Genomic DNA, 18925 nt, shown 5'->3' on the forward strand with positions numbered 1-18925 from the left:
ACTCCGGCTGCGACTATCCCTGTGGATGGCACCACCCCTGAACCCACCACCGACGAACCCGACCTCGATGAAACCCCTGAACCAACCACCGACGGACCAACGGAAGTTCCTGTCACAACGATTGCCTCGTCCACTGATGCCGCCGCCAACAGTGTCGTCGAGTCTGGCAACCCGCTCATGGCCATGTCTCACCACGTGTCCAAAGCGTACTTGGACGCCGGTGTCGAATGCGCCGCGTTGAACCCGTCGTCCGTGTGCCAATCGAAGCGTCTCGCCGCCAAGTTGCAAAACGAAATGCAGCACATCAACTACGCCACGATCGACATGTCGGCAGTCTACGAACGCACCAGCACGTCGTCGTCGTCGTGGCCCTCTGTTGAGGTGGAATCCACCACGACCGCTGGCATCATCGCAGCGTGTGTTCTTGCTTTCGCCGTCCTGCGCACCCAGCGCCGCCGCTCCGGTTACGTCGGCATTCCTCAAGCCAGCGGCACCACCGAAGCTGCCCCGGCTGCCATCAACTGGCCGTGGTACACTTCCTCCAACTAAGGTCGTGCTATGCTCGCGCTACTACATGTGTAAGCTTGAAAATGGCCTTTTCCAGTTGCAGCAAGCATGCTTGGTTGACCCTACAGCACGGGAGCGCAATGGTGCGCGGACCCATCTTTCGTGGTAGCTCGCGATTGGAATTTGTGCCAAGGCGAGGGGCGTAGATGAAGAGCCTAGTACGTAGAGCTGAAGACCCACGGCGGGGCAACTGTGGACGTTGGGTGCCTTCTGGTGCGAAGGGACAGCTGCTGGGCAGCGCACGCACGCAACATTTTGGCGGGAAAGCGCGATCTTCTCCGACATGTCCACGGTGTGATCTAGTCCGCGCACAGGGATACCATCCATCCTGGGTGACTCGCCGCATCGCGGTGGTGCCGCCTGGTCCCGCCATCTTCACGTCACATCTCGACATGGTACGTTTCGAAATGGCGGCCTCCGATTGGTCCATTTTGTCCGTCAAGTCAACTTCCAACCACACACAGCTCACAATTGGCAGATCACGCATGACCACGGACGCGACGACCCCGCCATTCTCTCTCGACAAGCCGCGCTACGACCAGAGCACGTACTTTGGGCGGTGGAAGCACTTCAGCGAGCTCGTCTCGCCCAGGTAGTATCGCGGCCTCCTGCGTCTCAACCGGCAGTCTCCCGGGCCCTTTGTCTAGTTCGTTCTTGTTGTCCGACGATGAAATCACCAAGTCCAAAGACCTGATCGACAACGTCAAGAGCGGGAAGGTCGCCCCGGGACAAGTACCCGATGCGGATCTCTGGAAAGCCCGTCGAAGTATGCAACACCGACATGGTCCGTTGCCCTGACCGTGCACGTAGTTGTCGAAACGGTGTTTCATCCGCAAACGGGGGAGAAGCTCCCCGCGTTGTTCCGCATGCCTGCCTTTGTGCCTGTGAACATCCCGATTTGCTCGGGCATGATTTTGGCGCCCCCCACGGTACGCTGTCTCTACTCAAGGGATCGCGCAACTCACTCGATCGTTAGTTGTTCAACACGGTGTTTTGGCAATGGATCAACCAGAGCTACAACGCGGGGTTCAACTACGCCAACCGCAACGCAAGCGGCGTCGACGACACCACTGCCATCGCCAGTACGCATCAAACCAAGATATGCTTCCCTCATCAAGAGACTTTACAGAGGCTTATGCAAGCGCCGTCGCGATTTCGTGTGCCACCTCCGTGGGTCTCGGTAAGGCCGTGGAACATGCGTCCTTCCTCGCCCCGACTGTCCGCTCCGTTTTGTCCAAGGTACCCGGACGCATGTAAAACTCCCTCGGTCTGAATTTCCTATGACCATAGACTGTTCCGTTCGTTGCTGTGGCTGCCGCTGGTGCAGGGAATGCCGTGTTCATGCGCTTGAACGAACTCACGTCAGTACCTCATGGATGAGTGCGAAGGGGATCTAACGCGGTATTTGTGTTGATACAGCGATGGGATTGACATCCTGGATGATGAAGGAGTGCCACGCGGCCGATCCCAGGAAGCCGGGAAGCAATCGCTGACCCAAGTGGCATTGACTCGCGTGGCCCTGCCCATGCCGAGTAAGTCACCTCACCCCTTGTCGGTACCTCCACATATTCGGCCTCCTGATGCATTCGAGTAGTCTTGCTGTTCCCGCCGTTCATTCTTGAAGTCATGAAGACCGCCAAGGCGCTCCCAAAGAACCGCTTTGGTCGTGTGTTTACCGAAATTAGTACGTGACGTCGTCACTAGTGCCGTGGATGACGCATCGCCTGCAGGTGTCGTGACTTTGTGCATCTGGGGTGCATTCCCCGCGGCGATTGCGCTGTTCCCTCAGTACGGATCGATCCCGGCGACCCAAGTGGAGCCTCAATTCCGCGGCCTCAAGAACTCCAAGGGGCAGCCCATCACCGAGTTCACGTACAACAAAGGCATTTAAGCGAACAGTGTCGATGAGGAATGGCAATTCCGCTGGGAAAATAAATACACCTCACTTATCTTGTTGTTTGTAAGTGAGTCAAACTCTTCCAATTATATGTCGACGTTGTCCGCATAATTTCAGATGTTATCCGGATATATCCTCCCAATATCATGCAATTTTCGACGGTTTGGTCAATATTTCTTGGTGCCCCAACAACATGGTGTTGACAGGGAAGCAGCGCGAGGACCTGTGCGCATTGTGCTGCCACCATGACACTGTCGCTGATGCTGCGTGTGGTAGGCACCAAGCTATCTTGGAATACCTTTCGGGCTTGGGGTCAACTTTCGCGCAGTCTGCGTCGGCATTCCAGCAAGACGCGGGTCTCATGATGACAGGAGAGAGCGACACGACAAAAACGGGACTGTTGGAGAAGAAGTGGACCTCGGTTGTGCGGCTACAGCGCAAGGTGATGGAGCTCGAAAGCAAGATTCAGCAACTCGAAGAAGACGCAAAGCTTGGTGGCGTGGTTAGTCGACGCGACGTGATTGGCATTGGACATGACGCGTCATCGTTTCTTCCCCGCGCGCCACCCAAGCACTCGATGTCGGGCCATCGTAGTCCTATCACATGCGTCGTGTTCCACCCCGTCTTTAGCGTCGTCGTCACGTCCAGCGAGGACGCCACGATCAAGGTACTTTTTTCGATGGCATGCGTCTATCCAAATCGTTCGATTGCATCATGCGCTGCAGGTCTGGGATTTTGAAACCGGTGAATTCGAGCGTACGTTAAAAGGCCACACGAACGCCGTTCAAAGCGTCGCGTTCAACCTGACTGGAACCCTCCTTGGTACGGCGGCGCTTTTCTTGACACCTCGTGAACTCAAACGTTGTGTCGTTGCAGCGTCGTCGTCGGCGGATCTCATGATCAAGCTGTGGGATTTTTCCTCAGACGGAAACTACGAATGCAAGAAGACGCTGCGAGGGCACGACCACAACGTGTGTGGATTGGTATTTTTCCCTTCTGGAGACTTCATTGTGTCGTGTTCGAGGGACACAACCATCAAGGTACACACGTGACGGACGAGGAATATTTCCCATTGACCGTCATGAATGGTCGTAGATCTGGGAAGTCGAATCGGGATATTGCACGCAGACGCTGAAGGGCCATTCCGACTGGGTGCGGGACATCTGCATCTCTGACGATGGACAGTACTTGGCAAGCGGCGGAAACGATCGATCGATTACGTTGTGGGATGTGGCGCAGGGCAAAGCTGTCCAGTGCATGCGGGAGCACGAACATGTCGTGGAAACGCTGCAGTTTGCAACGAGGGGCATGCAAGAAAGCGCCATCGAGGCGATCCACGGAAAGAAAGTCGCCGAGACGACGGGGCAGACCGTGACGCGGTATTTATTGTCTGGGTCGCGAGATCGTACGGTGCGGCTGTGGGAAGCGTTTTCCGGGTTACTCCTCATGAACTTTGTACATGTCATGTCCACTGCCGCCACATGCTCATAGTGCGCATTTAGGTGAGCCACGACAATTGGGTGCGCGCCGTGCGATTTCACAGCAGCGGCAAGTACGCGATCAGCGCGTCGGAAGACAAGACGATCCGAGTGTTTGACGTTGAGGTGAGAAACGAGTCGTGCCTCGAGATGCACCTCATGGCAAGTGGCGTAGACGGGTCGGTGCGTGCGGACCCTCAAGGACGCGCACAATCATTTTTTGACGACACTCGACGTGCACCCGACGCTGCCGCTGATCGTGACGGGGAGCATTGATAAGTACGTGAATGTGTGGGAATGCGTTTGATGCGCGCCGCGTTCACATCCAGATCAGTCGAGGGGTGTCGTCAACAGGGTAATAGAAGTGGAATTTTTCCAAATTTGATGTATATTTTGAGACAATATATATATTCTGACGATACGTGATTGGTTGATTTTGGACCAATCAGACTGGATTTCGAACTGACACACACGCTTCTGGACACCTTCAAAACAGTGCTGGAACGCGAAGGATGACCGACGGCAAGTGCGCGGACGCGCCAGCGACGAGCGCCAGCAACAACGTTGCGCTCGTGGTTCAGAGCATCCAAGGACATTATTCGATCTGGACGCGAATCCTTAGTGCCGTATGGAACTTTATTCGTACGAAGGCTCTCACTGAGTGCGACGTATGACGACACCTCATCTGTCTGTAGTGGACATTGTGCTCGGCACGACTGCATTGCAGCGCATTTGCTCCCAAGAAACAAAAGACACCCGCGGGATGATGGTCAAAGTTCGAACGAACGTGGCGCTGGACAGTTCCCTCAAGGAAGCGCAACAGGACATCTTTGATTTTAAACCGTTCGACGTAACCACTCCGATCCTTGTCACGTAACAGGACACTGCATCTATCGAATTAGGTGAATGAAACCTTGCTCCGGGTCGGCGAAATCAAGAAATACGCCATCTCGAAAATGTACCATGCGTCGGCTGCTTTGACTGCCCTCAAACACGAATGTTGACAGATGCGAATCGAACCTCCGCACGTGCTTCATTCGATTTCGACAAGTGAATGAAGTGTACTCTCAAGCGTTGGCGCTGAAGGACGAAGCGTACGATTCGAAGAACGACGAGCATGAGGTCCGTTGGGTACTTCGATGTCTTGTCATGTCGATATCTATCATCCAGGCCTTGTTGGAACAACTCTGGTCCAATTTGAAGCCGGACGTCCGCCGCACGGGTGGCCGCTACACAAAGGAGTGGGGTGAAATCGGGTTCCAGGGACAGGATCCTATGACCGACTTCAGGTAAGCCTCCCGCATGCTCGCGTGATGCTCGAGGATGCGTTGTAGAAGCATGGGGTTACTCGCGTTGAAGCAGCTGGTGTACTACACGGAGCATTACCCTGTGGAAGCGCGACGGTACCATCGCATGGGCCTGCCATGGTGAGACACACACTTCTCTTGTTTCGTAGTGCGCTCGTGCATGCGAGCCACCCGACGCAGTGGTATCCCTTTGCTGTCACGGGCATCAATATCACGAGGTAATGCTGACACGTACCAAAGTCTTTCGATGCTTCCTTCCGTCTTTGCAGTTTTGTTGTGGATGTCATGCGCGAACGTCTGGTCGACTCGCGACTCTACGACAAGCAGTGCGATTTAACGCAGCTCCACGAGTTCTACTGTACGTGCCGCGACCTTCCTCGTGCCTTCATGCTGTCGATGCATGGACGAATAGGCATGGTCTTCTCCATGTTTGATGCTCTGTGGGTGGAATCCAACCCGACGGACCTCATGGCGTTCCCTGCCGTGTTCAAGATGCTGCAAGAAACCATCCGCCTTGAACTCACCGAGCGCTCGTTCCCGTGAACGACCGCCTTGGTGTGGTGGTCGCCAACGCTGCAATTCCGACAAAGAATGAGCCTTCGTCTGTTCGAAAGCGTTGAATTCATATCATGTCGACGACAAGGGGTAACAAATCGGTCCCTACACCACAACACAGCCTCGGTTGCATTTCAGATATCTTACGCTTCATCATCACTGCTGACCAAATCTATGCACATCGTTGGGGGTGGCAACGACTGGGACTTCACCAACTCTTCGTTGCTGTTCACGTTGGCAGAAAAAAAGGCCGATACGCTGTGTTGCTTGGTCGGAGGGGATGCCTTCTTGGCAACGCTCATTTTCTTTGCGGGTGTGATCAAACTGGACAGAGCTGTCGTCGAAGAATGGCTGGTTGATGTGGACTCATCACGTCGCTGGCGTTTAGATGTGGTCCCATTCACTTGCGGTGAGAAGAAATTCAAAATCGTGCGTTTCGCTCTGCCCACACGCTCTTTCGTCTTCATGTGGATCGGAGTCACAGGTTCCACTTGGGTGAACGCGTTGGCCGCCAATGTGATTAGCATTGCTTGCAGGGTCGTGATCAAATCAGGAGGGAAATTCACCCCGACAAGTTTTTGTTTCGCTGAGTTGGTCAACGTGATGCGGACGATGCGGAGGGCACGGTTGTGCACGTCGGCATGACTTGAGATCAATTGTTCCAGGAGTTTCCAAATCGGAAGCAACGATCCGCTGAGGAGGTGGTACTGCAATTTCCGAATCCCCACACGACAGGACTCGCCTTGTTTGCACCCGCTCGTGTGAATACAACGAGTCTCGCAGCGGTCAAAAATGCGTTTCCAGCCCCGTTCGGCTTTGTCTGGTGGGATCGACGTGTACTTGTCTCTAATGGCACACAGTAAGTACTTGTTCGCATCCTGTGAGGGTGGAAATCTTACCGGATGTCATCGATCTTGGTGGCCTCCAAAAACATGTATCCCGAGTTGGGACGGATGACAGAACACGAACGACTGCCCGTGATCATCAAAATGTACAAATACTCGCCAAAGTACTTCTGGTCGCTGATGTAATAACTCGCCTTGTACTCACTTGACACGTTCTCGTAGATGGACAATGCGTCTTCCCAGCTGATACCGCGATCGACCATGACGTGAGAGTACGTGACGTTGCTTCCAAGGTTCGTTTCACGCATGAGCTCAGCTTTGCGCCCTTTGATATCGTCGTATCCTTCGTCGTACTTGCCTTCTTGCTGGGCTTTTGCGATCACAGACTGGAGTGTCTTTTCGAAGTAGTGGAAAAGAGCATTTTGAAGGGCTGGTGCCAGGCCAAGGAGGCGATTCAAGAACAACTTGACCGAGACAGTCTGAACAGGGGGGAAGAGCCCAATGCTCTGGAGGTTTGCAATCAAAATCTCGTTCATGTGCTGGGAGGACAAGAGGGCAGGATGTGCCTTGATCAAAGCTGGAATATCCACACCCTCGACAAATAATCCATTGCAGACACAGCGAAGGAGCTCTCGGACAGCCTGAAACCCGTACTTTGTCTCAAAATGATAACCAGATAAATCTTGACCACTGCCGGCTCTGCGATCACCTTTCGTCAACGCTCCCATCGTCATCATTTTCTTGGCGACGGCAGCGACAAATCTGGTTCCACACACGTCATCACCAAGTATCGTCTCGTTTTATCGTACCTCGTTTCGCCACCACAATCAGTGGTCACGAGCTTGTAAATTGGAGCGCAGCTTTGATTCGACCGATGGGTTCTTCCCAACTGCTGAATTGCTTTATCCTGGGTCATTCAAATTGAACGAATCGTACAGTCAAGACGCAGAATGGTAAACTTGTAATGTTCTCACCGCACTCCACGGCAACTCTAGCGTGATGTGGACGCGACGCCGTTGGTTTTGGCAGCGTCTATCTGCATGCAGGGAAATCCCCGTACTGGCTGCGTCTGAGATAATCGCGACCAACTTCTGTCCACGCATGAACGCTTGCCGTTCGTCTTGATTCGCTTGATCCAAATTCAATCCACGTGACTTGACGACATACTGTCCATTCGAGAAAACGAGTCGCTGCCGACGTCCAGTCAGTTCCGCAACGTGACTTTCACCTCCCAGCGCATCCAACAGGTGATCTAAGGGGTTTGGGGGCAATTTTAACGCTGGAATTTTGGCCAGCAGTGCGTTCTTGAGATCCACACACACCACACTGTCTTGCACACCTTCAGGTTGCACCAAATCGGGGCCGATATCTGCTTGGTACACCCGATCGGTTGCCAGCAAAAATGAATTTGTGATGTCCGTTGAGTTCGAAGCCGTGGATGCGAACTTTGATGGTTGTACCAATTTGATCTTGGTGGGGAAATGCAGCGTCACCAAATCGATTAAGATGCGCTCGCAGAGAGAAACAAGTGTGTCGCTTTTTGAGTCGGCAAGGTTCGAGCGCTCCATGCTAGCTTCGCCCGTTGTTTGAAGGCCAATGACTGCACAATGCCCCGAGGCCAAACAGTCTCGAACTGTGGACACAATGAATGGAACCTGGCATATACATCACAAATCAGATGGGATTCGTAGAAGTGGCGACTACCTTCATGCACATACACAATTGGCGATAAAAACGCTGATGAAAACCCCACATCACTCGAAGCACATCGCCTTGCACTCGAGTGATTTTCGCTGCCCGTTCCATACAAGGAATCAAGATATTCCAAAACGCCACGGCATTGTCATACACTCGGCGCTGCGAATCCGTCAATGCCACGGTGTCCAGTTCAAACTCGGCACCAGTGTAGCTTAGACCACGCGACAAGTACTTGCCTACCCAAACGTGTTTTAACGATAAACTTTGAAACGCGTGAAGTGTGATACCTTGAAGTTTCATTTCAATCGCGAGCATTTCCATTGCCCCCATGCCTCGGTTCTTGATGGTGCGCAGGAACTCACTGAAGCCGTGGAATGCCGTTGACGGTCCCCACAGCCCTGTTTCCATGTTATCACCAATTCTCGATTCAACCAAGCACACTCACCTAAACGTGACATGTAGGCCATGTGCTCGATACCGCCAACGCCCGTAGCACTGCAGTAGACTACACGGGCGTTGGGCAGAAGAGTCTGAATTTTCTGGACTGCCTGTGCAATTTTTGACGCCGTGGCATTCTTGTCACTCAATTCTCCATGCTTGGCTTTGTGACACTCATCAAAGAGAATGCAACCGTCGAATGCTTCGCCACCGCACCATGCCACAATTTGAAGCAGACGGGATTTGGTTGGATGGTTGTAGTTGGACGTTAACGTCGAGTAGGTGCTGTACAACACGCCAGTCTTGGACGAGATGCCGAATCCTTTGGTTCTTTCTTTCTCCACTAACATTGGAGCCATTGGTTAAAGTGGTTCTAAGCGCCGTGCGCGCCTACATTGCTGGCAGCCGTCGATGACATCGACGTGGCACCCAATGTCATTTAGATCTCGCTCAGCATCAACTCTCAGGTCATTTGACACACTGAACCTGTGCAACGTTGGTCGTTGCTACAAAATATTTCATCATGGGGTTTGTGTACCACAGGTGCTTCGTCCGCCCTCGACACAAATTCTCCAACACAATTCCGGCTAATTGCCTTCCCTTCCCAACACCAGTCCCATCCTACAGGTTGCTAGCAAAGAAATAGTCCACAACTAGATCGATCAAGCACCCCAAGGAAGAATCCACTGCGGGACCCGTTCGGCAGGATACGCTGGTGTTGCATGCAAGCATACAAAACACCTTCTAGTTGCAAGCTAAAACAATTTGGTCCGTGAACACATTGACATGAATGAAAGTGATTCGTACTTTGTCAGCTTGCCTTGCTCAATCAATTCAGTCGGAAAAGCATCCACTGGATATGTGCATGGAGGCAATTGCGCGGTCGATAGCAGAGCTACGTTTGTCATCAAATCATCATACTCTAGACTATGCTGGGGTTGCACCTGCTTCCGAGATTGTACCGGGATGAGGATGACCGATAACAATCGACTTCACACAGGGCAAGATGAATTTGGTCACAGTGTGGAGGATTCCTCGATCCCACGAGGATTATACCTGGCACACATACGGAGAGAACACTAAATCTTCCGCGTGAGTCATGTCGCTTTCCTCTTCGACAGAGGCTCTGGCGTCATCCTTGCTCGCGCTTCCAAGCAGCGCTCTCACGGACTCCTCCATTTCCCGCGCACCTTTTTGAATGCTGAACATCTGCACATTGGCCAATTATCCGGATAACCCAAGAAATATACGGCAAATTTTCCCCAGAGAAACATCGGATCGTTCTGTCGACGATGGTGTGCGATAAGTGTGAGGCGAAGCTGTCCAAGGTGATCGTTCCCGACCGGTGGAAGGACGGCGCGCGCAACACCGCGGGAGGAAAGGATGGTGGACGAAAGATTGCAGGGAACGCTTTGCTGGGAAAGAAGCATCGATTCACACCGATGAGTCGAAGCTGTCGGATATGCAAGACCAAAGTCGCACAAGACGCCCATTATTGCCAAAACTGCTCGTATCAAAAAGGTACGCCATCACACATGCGACGATGCCGATAGCTCATGCTTCGCCACCGCAGGGATATGTGCGATGTGTGGACGAAAGATCATGGAGACGAAGAACCACAACATGTCGACTGTGTAGCTCTCGACCGCATGAACCTTCCGCTGCCTTGCACACGACGCCAACTTGATTCAAAGCCCCATAGATATCCCGAATGAATACGTCCATTCTGTACCCATCTATCGCGCTTTGCGCCATCGTGAATGCATTCCATCCACATTACTTGCTATTTATAGTCGTGGGGCGTGTACATCGTCACAGGACCTCTCGTGAAATGAGCTCTCCCCGACGGTCAACCCTCACAAAGCCCAAACCTCAACCCGCTCTTCCGGAGGTCGTACAGGCGAAGCCAGAGCGGTTCGTCTTGAGCTCTGGGCACGATGCGCATGACTTGCTCAACGCCGCGGAGGCCGAGCTAAAAGAATGCAGTGTACGGGACAGTCTCCTTGCTCGTCGTGTGCTTGAGGACGGGAACTTGTAGGGCACGTTGTTTGATCACTTCGAACAGAGGCACGAACCAACGCCTCTGGACAGCGAAAGCGCCCCCGACATTCTCAACACCGAGAGCGACGACGACAACGATTGCGCGGCCGAGCACCGCGATCACGTCCGTTCATTTCCATGACACACTTTGACGCGTCATTGTGTCGATGGCGAATATAGTCGTATCAAACGAATCTCCATGTGAATGCTGTCCCGCGACAAGGCGACCGGACACGGCGGATGATCATGTCGCCGCCGCGAAAGAAGCTGTCCAAGCAAAACGCCATCGGGCCGCAGACGTACGACGAGTTGGAAGCACTGATGAAGTCTCTCGTACGTGTCTGCTTCTCCCCGCGTGATGCCGACAAATATCCATTCCGTCGTCATGACCTGTAGGACCAAACACTCACCGAGAAGGACAAGATTCTCCATCACCAGCATGTTTGACCTCTTGCATGGGCATCGCCCGTGGTCACCGCCACGATATGCCTAGACGATTTACCAAGTCGCAATCAACCATCTCTGCGAAGAAAACATCGTCAAGCAGCAAGAGGCGATTCGATTCACGACCATGCAGCACGAAGTCGAGCACATCCAGCATCACATCCAGAAAAACACAATCATGCGCGTGGACTTTGGTACGCACACAGCGCCATGGTGGACTCACCGTCGTGTCTAGATGAAGAAACCATGCCACGGTCTGCCGTGTACCGCCATGCCGTGCACATGACGGCCGTCGCTGACCTTGGCGTCCGCATCTACAACGTCGGCGATCACCCGCGCGAAGCAACAGATCGCATTGTCGTGGCGCGGCGGCTCAGTGCGACGCCGTCGACGCCGCACAACAAGGCCAAGAACAACACGGGGCGGCGGTACGTGAACGAAGCGCAGCCGCGCCTGATGAAGAACCAAAAGTATATCGAACGGGACAAGGAGTTCCTCTAACACCGGGACAAACAATACGGGTGGTATTCAATATCGCTGGTGGCGCGCGGCGTCGTGGGACGGCGGATGCTGTTGGGGGTGGTGGTATGGCTGGTGGTAGGGCTGGTGAGGTTGGTGGTGGTGGTGATGCGGCGAGTACTGGTGCGGCGCATCGCCAATGTCTCTCGACAACGACTGAATACGACGAATGGGTGCGATCGGAGTCTGGTCGTCCATGTAGTCGCCGCGGGTAGGGACGGTGTCCCCACGTAGCATGTGGCGTTGCGAGGGCAACTGGTGTTGTTGGAAGGGTTGCTGGGCGGACCGACTTGGCTGCTGCTGCTGGTAGTAATGGCTAAACGACGGCGCTTGGAGTGGCTGCGGGAGATGCTGCAAGTGGTGGTTGTACTGGTGGGCGGGGGATGCATTTTGGTCGCAGAATTGCTGTGGAGGGGCATCTAGGCGCGTTTGTCTTGAGTTGGTTGGCCAGTTCATTCAAGGGATAGTTGTACCACGGGAATCGCTGCGTTGGATTCCAAAGCCGCCCATGTTTGCAACTTGGCCAGCCAGCATGGGTGGCATCTCCGTGTGAGACTGATGCGGTTGAAAGGACGACCCCACGACGCGACCGCTCATGGGACCTGTGACACCCACGGGGGTGCAGACGCCCCCACCGGAGACCTCTCCTTGTCCTCCAGGGTACCCCGTGGCGGCAGCGGCCACTTGATGCGGCGATGGAGTCTGCTCCATGCCGGATGATGCCCATGGTCCATTGGGATCTCGCCTCCCCGATTGCTACACGCGGTCGGGTCAATCCTTGTCGTCGAGATCGATCCAAGTACCAAGTTGATCACACTCCAGTCAAACATTGCGTCATATTGGTACCCTTTGCGGAAGAACAATTCCTTGAAGAGGCGTTTGAGGTAGGCGTAGTCGGGCTTGTCGTCAAAGCGCAGCGCGCGACAGTACTCAAAGTACGCCCGCAGTTCGGCGGGGTACCCGCGGCACAAGACATCCGACGGCGTGTTCATCTTTTTCTCCATGATCTTTTCATACTTTTGCTTCTTCGTCGTCGCTTTCAGACCTTGCCACGGCAGACTGCCTCGTAAAAAGTACATGTAGACATACCTACGACGATCGTCACCATCGCAGTCGTGTGGAGGATGACGGTACCCGAGTGACTCCAAATCATCGCGGCGACTCTGCTCGATGCCGACGTGCGTATTGATGGACGCATACCGCGCCGTGCCCGTCAAGTTTTTGTTTTCACGGTAAGGAATGTGTTGGTGCGTCTTTGGGTCGCGGTACCGTTTGGCCAAGCCAAAATCGATGATGTGGCAAAACTGAGCCCGTTTGCCGAGCCCGATGAGAAAGTTGTCGGGTTTCACGTCGCGATGGATAAAGTTCTTCGAGTGGCAGTACTCTATCCGACTCAGGAGTTGATCCGCGATCATGAGCACGGTCTTGAGAGTGAACCGGCGACCGCAATAGTTGAACAGGTCTTCCAACGACGGCCCGAGCAAGTCGATTACCATCACGTTGTACTCGCCTTCGACGCCAAACCAGCGTAGGTTCGGAACCCCCACTGCGTCCACGCGTAAGCGATGATGTAAACCCAATGGGATGTACCTCCGCCGAGCAAGATTTTGTAGATCTTGGACTCGTACAAGAGTTGGGGATGTTTGGACTTGACAGACTCGAGCTTGATGGCGACTTCTTCACCCGACGTCATGTTCGTTCCGAGGTAGATGTCCCCAAACGAGCCGCTTCCAATCTTTCGCCCCAGGCGAAACTTCTTGCCCACGCGCAACTCAAGGGAACTGTCGTGTTGTTGCGTGGCCATTCTACGACACTGCATGAGCGTCATGTGAGATCTCCAAGGCATATGTCGGCATCCAATTCCACATTCTTCCTGGGTCGCTGTCTCATGCATCGATGCGTAAGCATGCCGTAGTTACCTTGGATGTGGGGGCCGAGCAGCGTCCACGAGGACAACAAACCGATATGATTGATCATCTGGAAATATATGCTCCATTGGGAAAAATCCTTGCGATGTTTCAACAAAAAAATATTCTTCGACATCCGATGTCTCCATTGGGCTGCAGTGGGCATGACAGGATGAAGAACCAATGTGTATTGTTTCTTCATCCCCGCTGCACACGTCAGCGGTGGACAGCATGGACGATTCTTCGCATTCGAATAGCCTCGAATCGCCCCAACCTCACGACGCCGTCAACTTACAATCGTTGTCAACGTTGCGGCTCACAACAGACAAATATTCAGTGTGACAGGTCGTCCTTCACAACCCACGACGCCTCTTTGCGCATGGAGAACGATGGACAAATGGCCGCGCGCAGGCACACAGGAAGCGAGGCTTATGCCGCCATCCGCCCGCGGTGAGAATGGCGCCGTTGGTTTGGGAGAGAATATTCACACACTGCCATGACCATTCAGACTGGAGGGAGGATATTTCGAATAGCATGTATGTGCATGTGGTGTCCCCTTGGACTCGACCTTGCGCGCACAGCATGGCAGCGTCGATGGAGAGCCGATGCATTCAATCCATGGCATGCTTGGACTTTGTCCAAGTAGCCCTCATGCGCAAGGACCGAGTAGGGCCACAGAGACCGAAAGTCGCGGGCCGCGACTGTCTCGTCGACGCTGTCGTGGTCAGGAACCGATGGTTCTCGATCTCGTGACACGCTGGCCACTCATTTCGTTTGGCGTGGCAATTTAGCGATCGGGTTCGATGAGCTCAAGCAATGCGGTTGAATCGACCAGAGCTCGTCATGGCCGAAAATCGTCCAGGAGTAGCTGGAAGGATCAAGCGGATCCATACGCCAGAATCGCCCGCCCACGCACTCACAACAAGCGCAGCGCCGCCAGGATGCCTTGCTCACCGCAGTAAACTGTACGTTCGCGGAAGAGCGCATCCGGCCACGATCGAGAAGTGACCACCCCATAGTCCAACAGGGCGCGGCCTTTCGGCTACGAGCACGGCGCATTGTTGTCGCGAATTGAGAATTGTTTCGAACATGTTTCAAACATGCAACCCATCTCACCCGACCTTGACCCTTGATAACTTGATGTCGAACCAAGCACTGTAACTGTTCAGCTTATGTGGCTACTGGACTAGCTGGCACATGGCATTCCGCTCAAGCGGATCTACGCATCTCAAGGAGTGACACAATCATGTGCGTCATTTCTACTGCGACGACCACAACCAAAAGGACAATGGAGGGGTGGACTTGAGTGACGTTCGAAACGCGTCTGACACGACGCGGCCTCTCCTCCCATACAAATTCGTCGTATATTTTGACCTGAAAAGTTTTAAATTCGGGATTGTGGCCAATCGGATTGTCGATTGTAAACGGCTGCCTGCGATAGAATACCACTGAATGTCGAAGGCGCGCGGCTTGGTTGATGCGGCTTCTCGCTAACATTCTTCGTCTTGCGGCATGAACTACAGCCATATGCAGCTCGTGACCACGTCGACTACAGACGCTGGTGTCCTGCACCGGGTGAAGACAGCACTCACCCCAATGACTCTTGACGCCAAGCTCGACCAACTCACCTCAGTCGCAGACCGCATCGCTCTTGAAGTTGCAGGATACAAGCAGCGCGTGGCCGACATCGAATGGGATGCTAAGAACTACACCAACCTCAATTTGTCGAATTTGTTGCGGAAAAAGCAGTCTTGTCGATTCAGCTTGGCGCGCGTCAAGCTCCACGTGGAAACCGCGCTCCACAAACGTGCAATTGAAGTCCTCAAGTCGACCGACGAGACGTCGGCGCGATGGAAAGACCGACTTCGCCGCGATCTCATATACCGCACGCTATTCTCCCAGGCAAAATGGCTTCGAGCCGTGCTATCTCACGTCAAGGCGATCCCAACCTCTCAAATGCGACGTGAATCCGCCGACGAAGTATTGCAGGCCGCCGTCGCCCCAGACCAGAAACTTCGACGCCTCTCACTTGACGAGTGCAACCAACAAGCTCTGCACTTTTCATCGCTCACCCATCTCCTCTCATCTACTCCACCAACTGCCACACCCACAGACGAGCCTTGTAAATCGTATTTGGCATTTGAGCTCTTCTTGACCGCATCCCTCTTTCACAAGACAGACCTCGGCATGGCGTTTGAGTCTCACTGCTGCAGCTCGCTCGCCTCTCTTTCCTCCACGACTTCCTTTCATACCCTCGTTGGACAGGTATCCCGCGCCCTGGCCGATGAACACGACGTGCCTCTATCCCAAGAACAGACATTGCGTCGGCTTGTGCGGCAAATGGTGTACGCTCGTCTCGGTGCTGCTTTCATCACACCTATGGCCGCTTCATTGGAGCTAGACCAAGTGGCGTGGAAGTCGACGGTCACGGCTCGTGCGCGATCGCGGGCGTTGAAGCACCTTCCCGAAGTGGGGCTGCCTGCGTCGCCTGGTTGGTTCACTCGCTCCATCACTGCACTGGAAGCGATGCCGACCTTTATGCCGGATCGCATCGTCGACGGCTTCATGAAGGTGATGACTACACTGCATGAAGACGTGGCAGGGACTCTCGGCCAACCTGCCGCATCGATGTCGGCTGACGTGATTCTTCCCGTTTTGGTCGCCCTCGTCCTGCACTGCGACCTTCCCTGCCTCCATCTCCAAACGTACGCCATGGAGACGTTGGCGTTAAGTAACGGATGCGACGGCGGCGAAGCTGCGTACTACGTGGCGCTGCTCCAGGCCGCCATGGCCCATTCCAAGTAGTTGGTTTCTATTTAATCTGTCCACGCCATCCTCCCATCATTCCAAGGCGGTCCAGCGCATTGTCTGCCAAAAGCTTGGGCATTCCTGCCGTACGTGACTGACGACTCTTGACGGCGTATTGTCGATGTCACGGCAGTCGCAACGTCGGCGCCAACTCGCATACCGAACCTACCATACTCGTAGACACGGGTCCACACACAGCTTCTCCAAGAAAATCGATGGAGTGCATGCAGTTGAACCAAGTGCAATTTCCCCTGGAGGGACAAGCTTGCCGTGGGCAACGGCGCTCGTTTGCGGGCACGTGGCATCATCTTGTGTTGCGCACCCATTCGTTTTCGCACGATATCCAAGTTACCACAAACAGCAGAGCAGGCACGGTTTAGATAGAAAGACAAAGCAACTACGGGTCTTAATGGTGGAACAAGCGCACGCCCGAAAACGTCATCGTGATGCCGTACTCGAGGCACGCTTGCTTGATATCGTCGTCACGGTTGCTTCCACCTGGTTGCGTGATAAACGACACACCCAACTTGGCGGCGTGGTCGATGCCATCTCGGAACGGAAAGAACGCGTCCGACGCGAGCGAGACGCCCGTCAACTCGGCCACGAACGCGGCCTTCTCGGCATCTGTCAACGGCTCTGGTACAACATCGAATTGGGCGTCGAACGCGGCTTTCTCGACAGGGGCCATGTCCCCTTCGATGTAACGGACGCGGGCATTCACGCGCTCCTGGCGCTTCACGCTCGACTTGAACGCAAGCGACGCGACCTTGGGGTGTTGGCGAAGGTGCCACACGGCGACCTTGCGGCCGGCGAGCTTGACGCAGTCGACTCGGCTTTGTTGGCCAGCGCCGACGCCAATCATTTGACCGTCTTTGGCGTACCCGACCGAGTTGCTCTGCGTGTACTTGAGCGTGATGGCAGCCAAGATCAAGTCGCGTTGGGCAGCGTCCGTCAACGGCGCAACGAGCGTCTGAACATCCGACACGTGCGAGTGGTTGAACAAGACATCGTTGCGGCGCTGGGCAAACGTCATGCCGTACACTTCGCGGTATTCCATCGTGGGAGGGACAAAGGTCGGGTCAGCCTCCAACACGATGAACTTGCCGCCCTTCTTTTCCGACAAGATGGCCAACGCGCCCGGCTCGTAGCCAGGGGCGATGATACCGTCCGACACTTCGCGCTTCAGCACTTTGGCTGTTGCTTCGTCTACAACGTCGCTGACAGCGACAAAGTCACCAAACGAGCTCAACGGGTCGGCGTTGCGGGCACGTAGGTACGCCACGGACAACGGCGTGAGCTCGATGTTGCCGACTTCATAAGCAGCCTTCAACTTATCGTCCAACGGGACGTACACAGCGGCACCGGCGGGGCTCACGTGCTTGAACGAGGCGGCGGCAGGCAAGTTGAGCGCCTGGCGCACTTCGGCCACTAATTGGTACGCGTTGGCAGCATCCAACAGGTTAATGTAACCGGGGGTGCAGTTCAAGACTTTGAAGGGCAGCTTGGCGCCGTTGATCGTGCTGATCGACGCAGGGTTTTGGTGTGGGTTGCATCCGTACTTGAGCGTCAACGCAGGCGTATATGTTTGGGTTACGTCGTTGGATTCTTGTCCCAATTGCGCGTTGAACCACTTGGAGATCTGCGTGTCGTAGTGCGCCGACAATGTGAATGCGGCGGCAGCGCACTTCTTGCGGAAGGCGAGAGTCGTGCCGGCGGCATGGGCCTTCATTTCCTCAATCAAGGTCGAGTACTGCGAAGGGTTCGTGCAAATGACGACGCTCGCGTGGTTCTTGGCCGACGAACGAAGCATCGAAGGTCCACCGATGTCGATGTTTTCAATGCACGTTTCAAAGTTGCCACCAGATTTGACCGTTGCTTCGAAGGCGTACAAATTGAGCACCATCAAGTCGATGTTCTTGATGCCGTGGGCTGCCATGTCCGCTTCGTGCTGCTTGTTGCCGCGCACACCCAGGAGACCACCGTGAATCTTGGGGTGCAACGTCTTGACGCGGCCGTCCATCATTTCAGGGGACTCGGTGTACTCCGACACGTCGATGACAGTCAACCCGGCATCACGCATGGCTTTCGCCGTGCCGCCGGTGGAGAGGAGTTCAATGCCTTGGCCGGCCAGAAAGGCGGCCAATTCAACCAGGCCAGTTTTGTCCGACACGGACAACAGCGCGCGGCGAATGGGCACGACGTCCTTGACTTGGCTTGCGACCGCGGTGATGATGTGGGCCATCCTCGGATTGTTTGGAAATGACGACGTGATGATGGACACTTCCATCGATCACTTGTCAGATTTTATATAATGTTCATGTAGTATTTAACATTTTCTAAGCCAATATGTATTTTATTGTTATATGCAATTAGTATTGTGAATTATTCGAGTTGTACCAATACAAAAATGAAATTTATATTC

At 54.2% G+C, this 18925-nt stretch overlaps 10 protein-coding genes across 15 annotated transcripts; 7 read left to right on the top strand and 3 right to left on the bottom strand.

Annotated features, from left to right (window-relative positions):
* On the top strand, positions 1-613 carry H310_03598 (hypothetical protein). The gene has a single exon (XM_008867529.1). It carries the CDS (start codon positions 178-180, stop codon positions 547-549), a length of 372 nt encoding a protein of 123 aa, XP_008865751.1. The 5' UTR covers positions 1-177; the 3' UTR covers positions 550-613.
* A 110-nt stretch (positions 614-723) lies between these two features.
* On the top strand, positions 724-2591 carry H310_03599 (hypothetical protein). Its single transcript, XM_008867530.1, has 9 exons — positions 724-1159; positions 1215-1333; positions 1378-1496; positions 1544-1649; positions 1697-1806; positions 1858-1928; positions 1987-2099; positions 2162-2251; positions 2298-2591. The coding sequence occupies exons 1-9, from the start codon at positions 960-962 to the stop codon at positions 2456-2458; spliced, it is 1089 nt and encodes a 362-aa protein (XP_008865752.1). The 5' UTR covers positions 724-959; the 3' UTR covers positions 2459-2591.
* Positions 2592-2641: 50 nt separating this feature from the next.
* On the top strand, positions 2642-4356 carry H310_03600. Of its 2 annotated transcripts, XM_008867531.1 has the most exons (7): positions 2642-2689; positions 2741-3131; positions 3190-3286; positions 3341-3504; positions 3560-3919; positions 3967-4068; positions 4118-4356. In XM_008867531.1, the coding sequence occupies exons 1-7, from the start codon at positions 2658-2660 to the stop codon at positions 4247-4249; spliced, it is 1278 nt and encodes a 425-aa protein (XP_008865753.1). In that variant the 5' UTR covers positions 2642-2657; the 3' UTR covers positions 4250-4356. The 2 variants fall into 2 exon arrangements, with proteins under 2 accessions (XP_008865753.1, XP_008865754.1); XM_008867532.1 differs by having other exon boundaries at positions 3560-4068.
* Positions 4357-4438: 82 nt separating this feature from the next.
* H310_03601 (hypothetical protein) lies at positions 4439-6000 on the top strand. Of its 3 annotated transcripts, XM_008867533.1 has the most exons (9): positions 4439-4584; positions 4638-4792; positions 4845-4900; positions 4950-5064; positions 5113-5231; positions 5277-5345; positions 5399-5467; positions 5519-5607; positions 5662-6000. In XM_008867533.1, exons 1-9 carry the CDS (start codon positions 4455-4457, stop codon positions 5790-5792), a joined length of 933 nt encoding a protein of 310 aa, XP_008865755.1. In that variant the 5' UTR covers positions 4439-4454; the 3' UTR covers positions 5793-6000. The 3 variants fall into 3 exon arrangements, with proteins under 3 accessions (XP_008865755.1, XP_008865757.1, XP_008865756.1); XM_008867535.1 differs by having other exon boundaries at positions 5277-5467; XM_008867534.1 differs by having other exon boundaries at positions 5277-5607.
* On the bottom strand, positions 5259-9971 carry H310_03602. Of its 2 annotated transcripts, XM_008867536.1 has the most exons (15): positions 9842-9971; positions 9730-9775; positions 9593-9680; positions 9456-9540; positions 9324-9406; positions 9180-9271; positions 8793-9128; positions 8635-8745; positions 8354-8583; positions 7624-8304; positions 7459-7556; positions 6704-7411; positions 5616-6650; positions 5485-5563; positions 5259-5442 (listed from the first exon to the last, which is right to left on the bottom strand). In XM_008867536.1, the coding sequence occupies exons 1-13, from the start codon at positions 9962-9964 to the stop codon at positions 5948-5950; spliced, it is 3384 nt and encodes a 1127-aa protein (XP_008865758.1). In that variant the 5' UTR covers positions 9965-9971; the 3' UTR covers positions 5259-5442; positions 5485-5563; positions 5616-5947. The 2 variants fall into 2 exon arrangements, with proteins under 2 accessions (XP_008865758.1, XP_008865759.1); XM_008867537.1 differs by lacking the exon at positions 9842-9971 and having other exon boundaries at positions 9730-9822.
* A 106-nt stretch (positions 9972-10077) lies between these two features.
* On the top strand, positions 10078-10423 carry H310_03603 (hypothetical protein; the record flags this gene model as incomplete). The annotated part of the gene is made up of 2 exons (XM_008867538.1): positions 10078-10306; positions 10359-10423. 2 exons carry the CDS (start codon positions 10078-10080, stop codon positions 10421-10423), a joined length of 294 nt encoding a protein of 97 aa, XP_008865760.1.
* Positions 10424-10616: 193 nt separating this feature from the next.
* On the top strand, positions 10617-11770 carry H310_03604 (hypothetical protein; the record flags this gene model as incomplete). The annotated part of the gene is made up of 6 exons (XM_008867539.1): positions 10617-10772; positions 10824-10949; positions 11006-11158; positions 11222-11266; positions 11319-11463; positions 11505-11770. 6 exons carry the CDS (start codon positions 10617-10619, stop codon positions 11768-11770), a joined length of 891 nt encoding a protein of 296 aa, XP_008865761.1.
* H310_03605 lies at positions 11259-13784 on the bottom strand (the record flags this gene model as incomplete). 2 transcript variants are annotated; one of them, XM_008867540.1, is made up of 6 exons in its annotated part: positions 11259-12207; positions 12262-12544; positions 12592-12877; positions 12923-13334; positions 13379-13593; positions 13708-13784. In XM_008867540.1, 6 exons carry the CDS (start codon positions 13782-13784, stop codon positions 11798-11800), a joined length of 1683 nt encoding a protein of 560 aa, XP_008865762.1. In that variant the 3' UTR covers positions 11259-11797. The 2 variants fall into 2 exon arrangements, with proteins under 2 accessions (XP_008865762.1, XP_008865763.1); XM_008867541.1 differs by lacking the exon at positions 11259-12207 and having other exon boundaries at positions 12215-12544.
* A 1346-nt stretch (positions 13785-15130) lies between these two features.
* On the bottom strand, positions 15131-18763 carry H310_03606 (phosphoribosylaminoimidazolecarboxamide formyltransferase/IMP cyclohydrolase). The gene has a single exon (XM_008867542.1). The coding sequence runs from the start codon at positions 18743-18745 to the stop codon at positions 16910-16912; it is 1836 nt and encodes a 611-aa protein (XP_008865764.1). The 5' UTR covers positions 18746-18763; the 3' UTR covers positions 15131-16909.
* H310_03607 (hypothetical protein) lies at positions 15146-18848 on the top strand. Its single transcript, XM_008867543.1, has one exon. It carries the CDS (start codon positions 15208-15210, stop codon positions 16498-16500), a length of 1293 nt encoding a protein of 430 aa, XP_008865765.1. The 5' UTR covers positions 15146-15207; the 3' UTR covers positions 16501-18848.
* The last annotated feature ends 77 nt before the right edge of the window (positions 18849-18925 follow it).

The sequence above is a fragment of the Aphanomyces invadans genome (genome assembly GCF_000520115.1).
Source record: "Aphanomyces invadans strain NJM9701 unplaced genomic scaffold supercont1.5, whole genome shotgun sequence".
Taxonomy (NCBI): domain Eukaryota; phylum Oomycota; class Saprolegniomycetes; order Saprolegniales; family Verrucalvaceae; genus Aphanomyces; species Aphanomyces invadans.

What these genes read in the sequence shown, in the direction of transcription:
- H310_03598 (XM_008867529.1), top strand. Translation starts at nt 178, where the DNA reads ATGGCCATGTCTCACCACGTGTCCAAAGCGTACTTGGACGCCGGTGTC.
- H310_03599 (XM_008867530.1), top strand. Translation starts at nt 960, where the DNA reads ATGGTACGTTTCGAAATGGCGGCCTCCGATTGGTCCATTTTGTCCGTC. An exon ending in TGATTTTGGCGCCCCCCACG is followed by an intron (nt 1,497 to 1,543) that starts GTACGCTGTCTC and finishes CTCGATCGTTAG; the next exon opens with TTGTTCAACACGGTGTTTTG. An exon ending in TCCGCTCCGTTTTGTCCAAG is followed by an intron (nt 1,807 to 1,857) that starts GTACCCGGACGC and finishes CTATGACCATAG; the next exon opens with ACTGTTCCGTTCGTTGCTGT.
- H310_03600 (XM_008867531.1), top strand. Translation starts at nt 2,658, where the DNA reads ATGGTGTTGACAGGGAAGCAGCGCGAGGACCT. An exon ending in GGGAAGCAGCGCGAGGACCT is followed by an intron (nt 2,690 to 2,740) that starts GTGCGCATTGTG and finishes TGCGTGTGGTAG; the next exon opens with GCACCAAGCTATCTTGGAAT. An exon ending in GGTTACTCCTCATGAACTTT is followed by an intron (nt 3,920 to 3,966) that starts GTACATGTCATG and finishes GTGCGCATTTAG; the next exon opens with GTGAGCCACGACAATTGGGT.
- H310_03601 (XM_008867533.1), top strand. Translation starts at nt 4,455, where the DNA reads ATGACCGACGGCAAGTGCGCGGACGCGCCAGCGACGAGCGCCAGCAAC. An exon ending in TTGATTTTAAACCGTTCGAC is followed by an intron (nt 4,793 to 4,844) that starts GTAACCACTCCG and finishes CTATCGAATTAG; the next exon opens with GTGAATGAAACCTTGCTCCG. An exon ending in TACCCTGTGGAAGCGCGACG is followed by an intron (nt 5,346 to 5,398) that starts GTACCATCGCAT and finishes CTTGTTTCGTAG; the next exon opens with TGCGCTCGTGCATGCGAGCC.
- H310_03602 (XM_008867536.1), bottom strand. Translation starts at nt 9,964, where the DNA reads ATGGAGGAGTCCGTGAGAGCGCTGCTTGGAAGCGCGAGCAAGGATGAC. An exon ending in GGGCGGACGAAGCACCTGTG is followed by an intron (nt 9,272 to 9,323) that starts GTACACAAACCC and finishes AACGTTGCACAG; the next exon opens with GTTCAGTGTGTCAAATGACC. An exon ending in AATTGTGTATGTGCATGAAG is followed by an intron (nt 8,305 to 8,353) that starts GTAGTCGCCACT and finishes TGTATATGCCAG; the next exon opens with GTTCCATTCATTGTGTCCAC.
- H310_03607 (XM_008867543.1), top strand. Translation starts at nt 15,208, where the DNA reads ATGAACTACAGCCATATGCAGCTCGTGACCACGTCGACTACAGACGCT.
- H310_03606 (XM_008867542.1), bottom strand. Translation starts at nt 18,745, where the DNA reads ATGGCCCACATCATCACCGCGGTCGCAAGCCAAGTCAAGGACGTCGTG.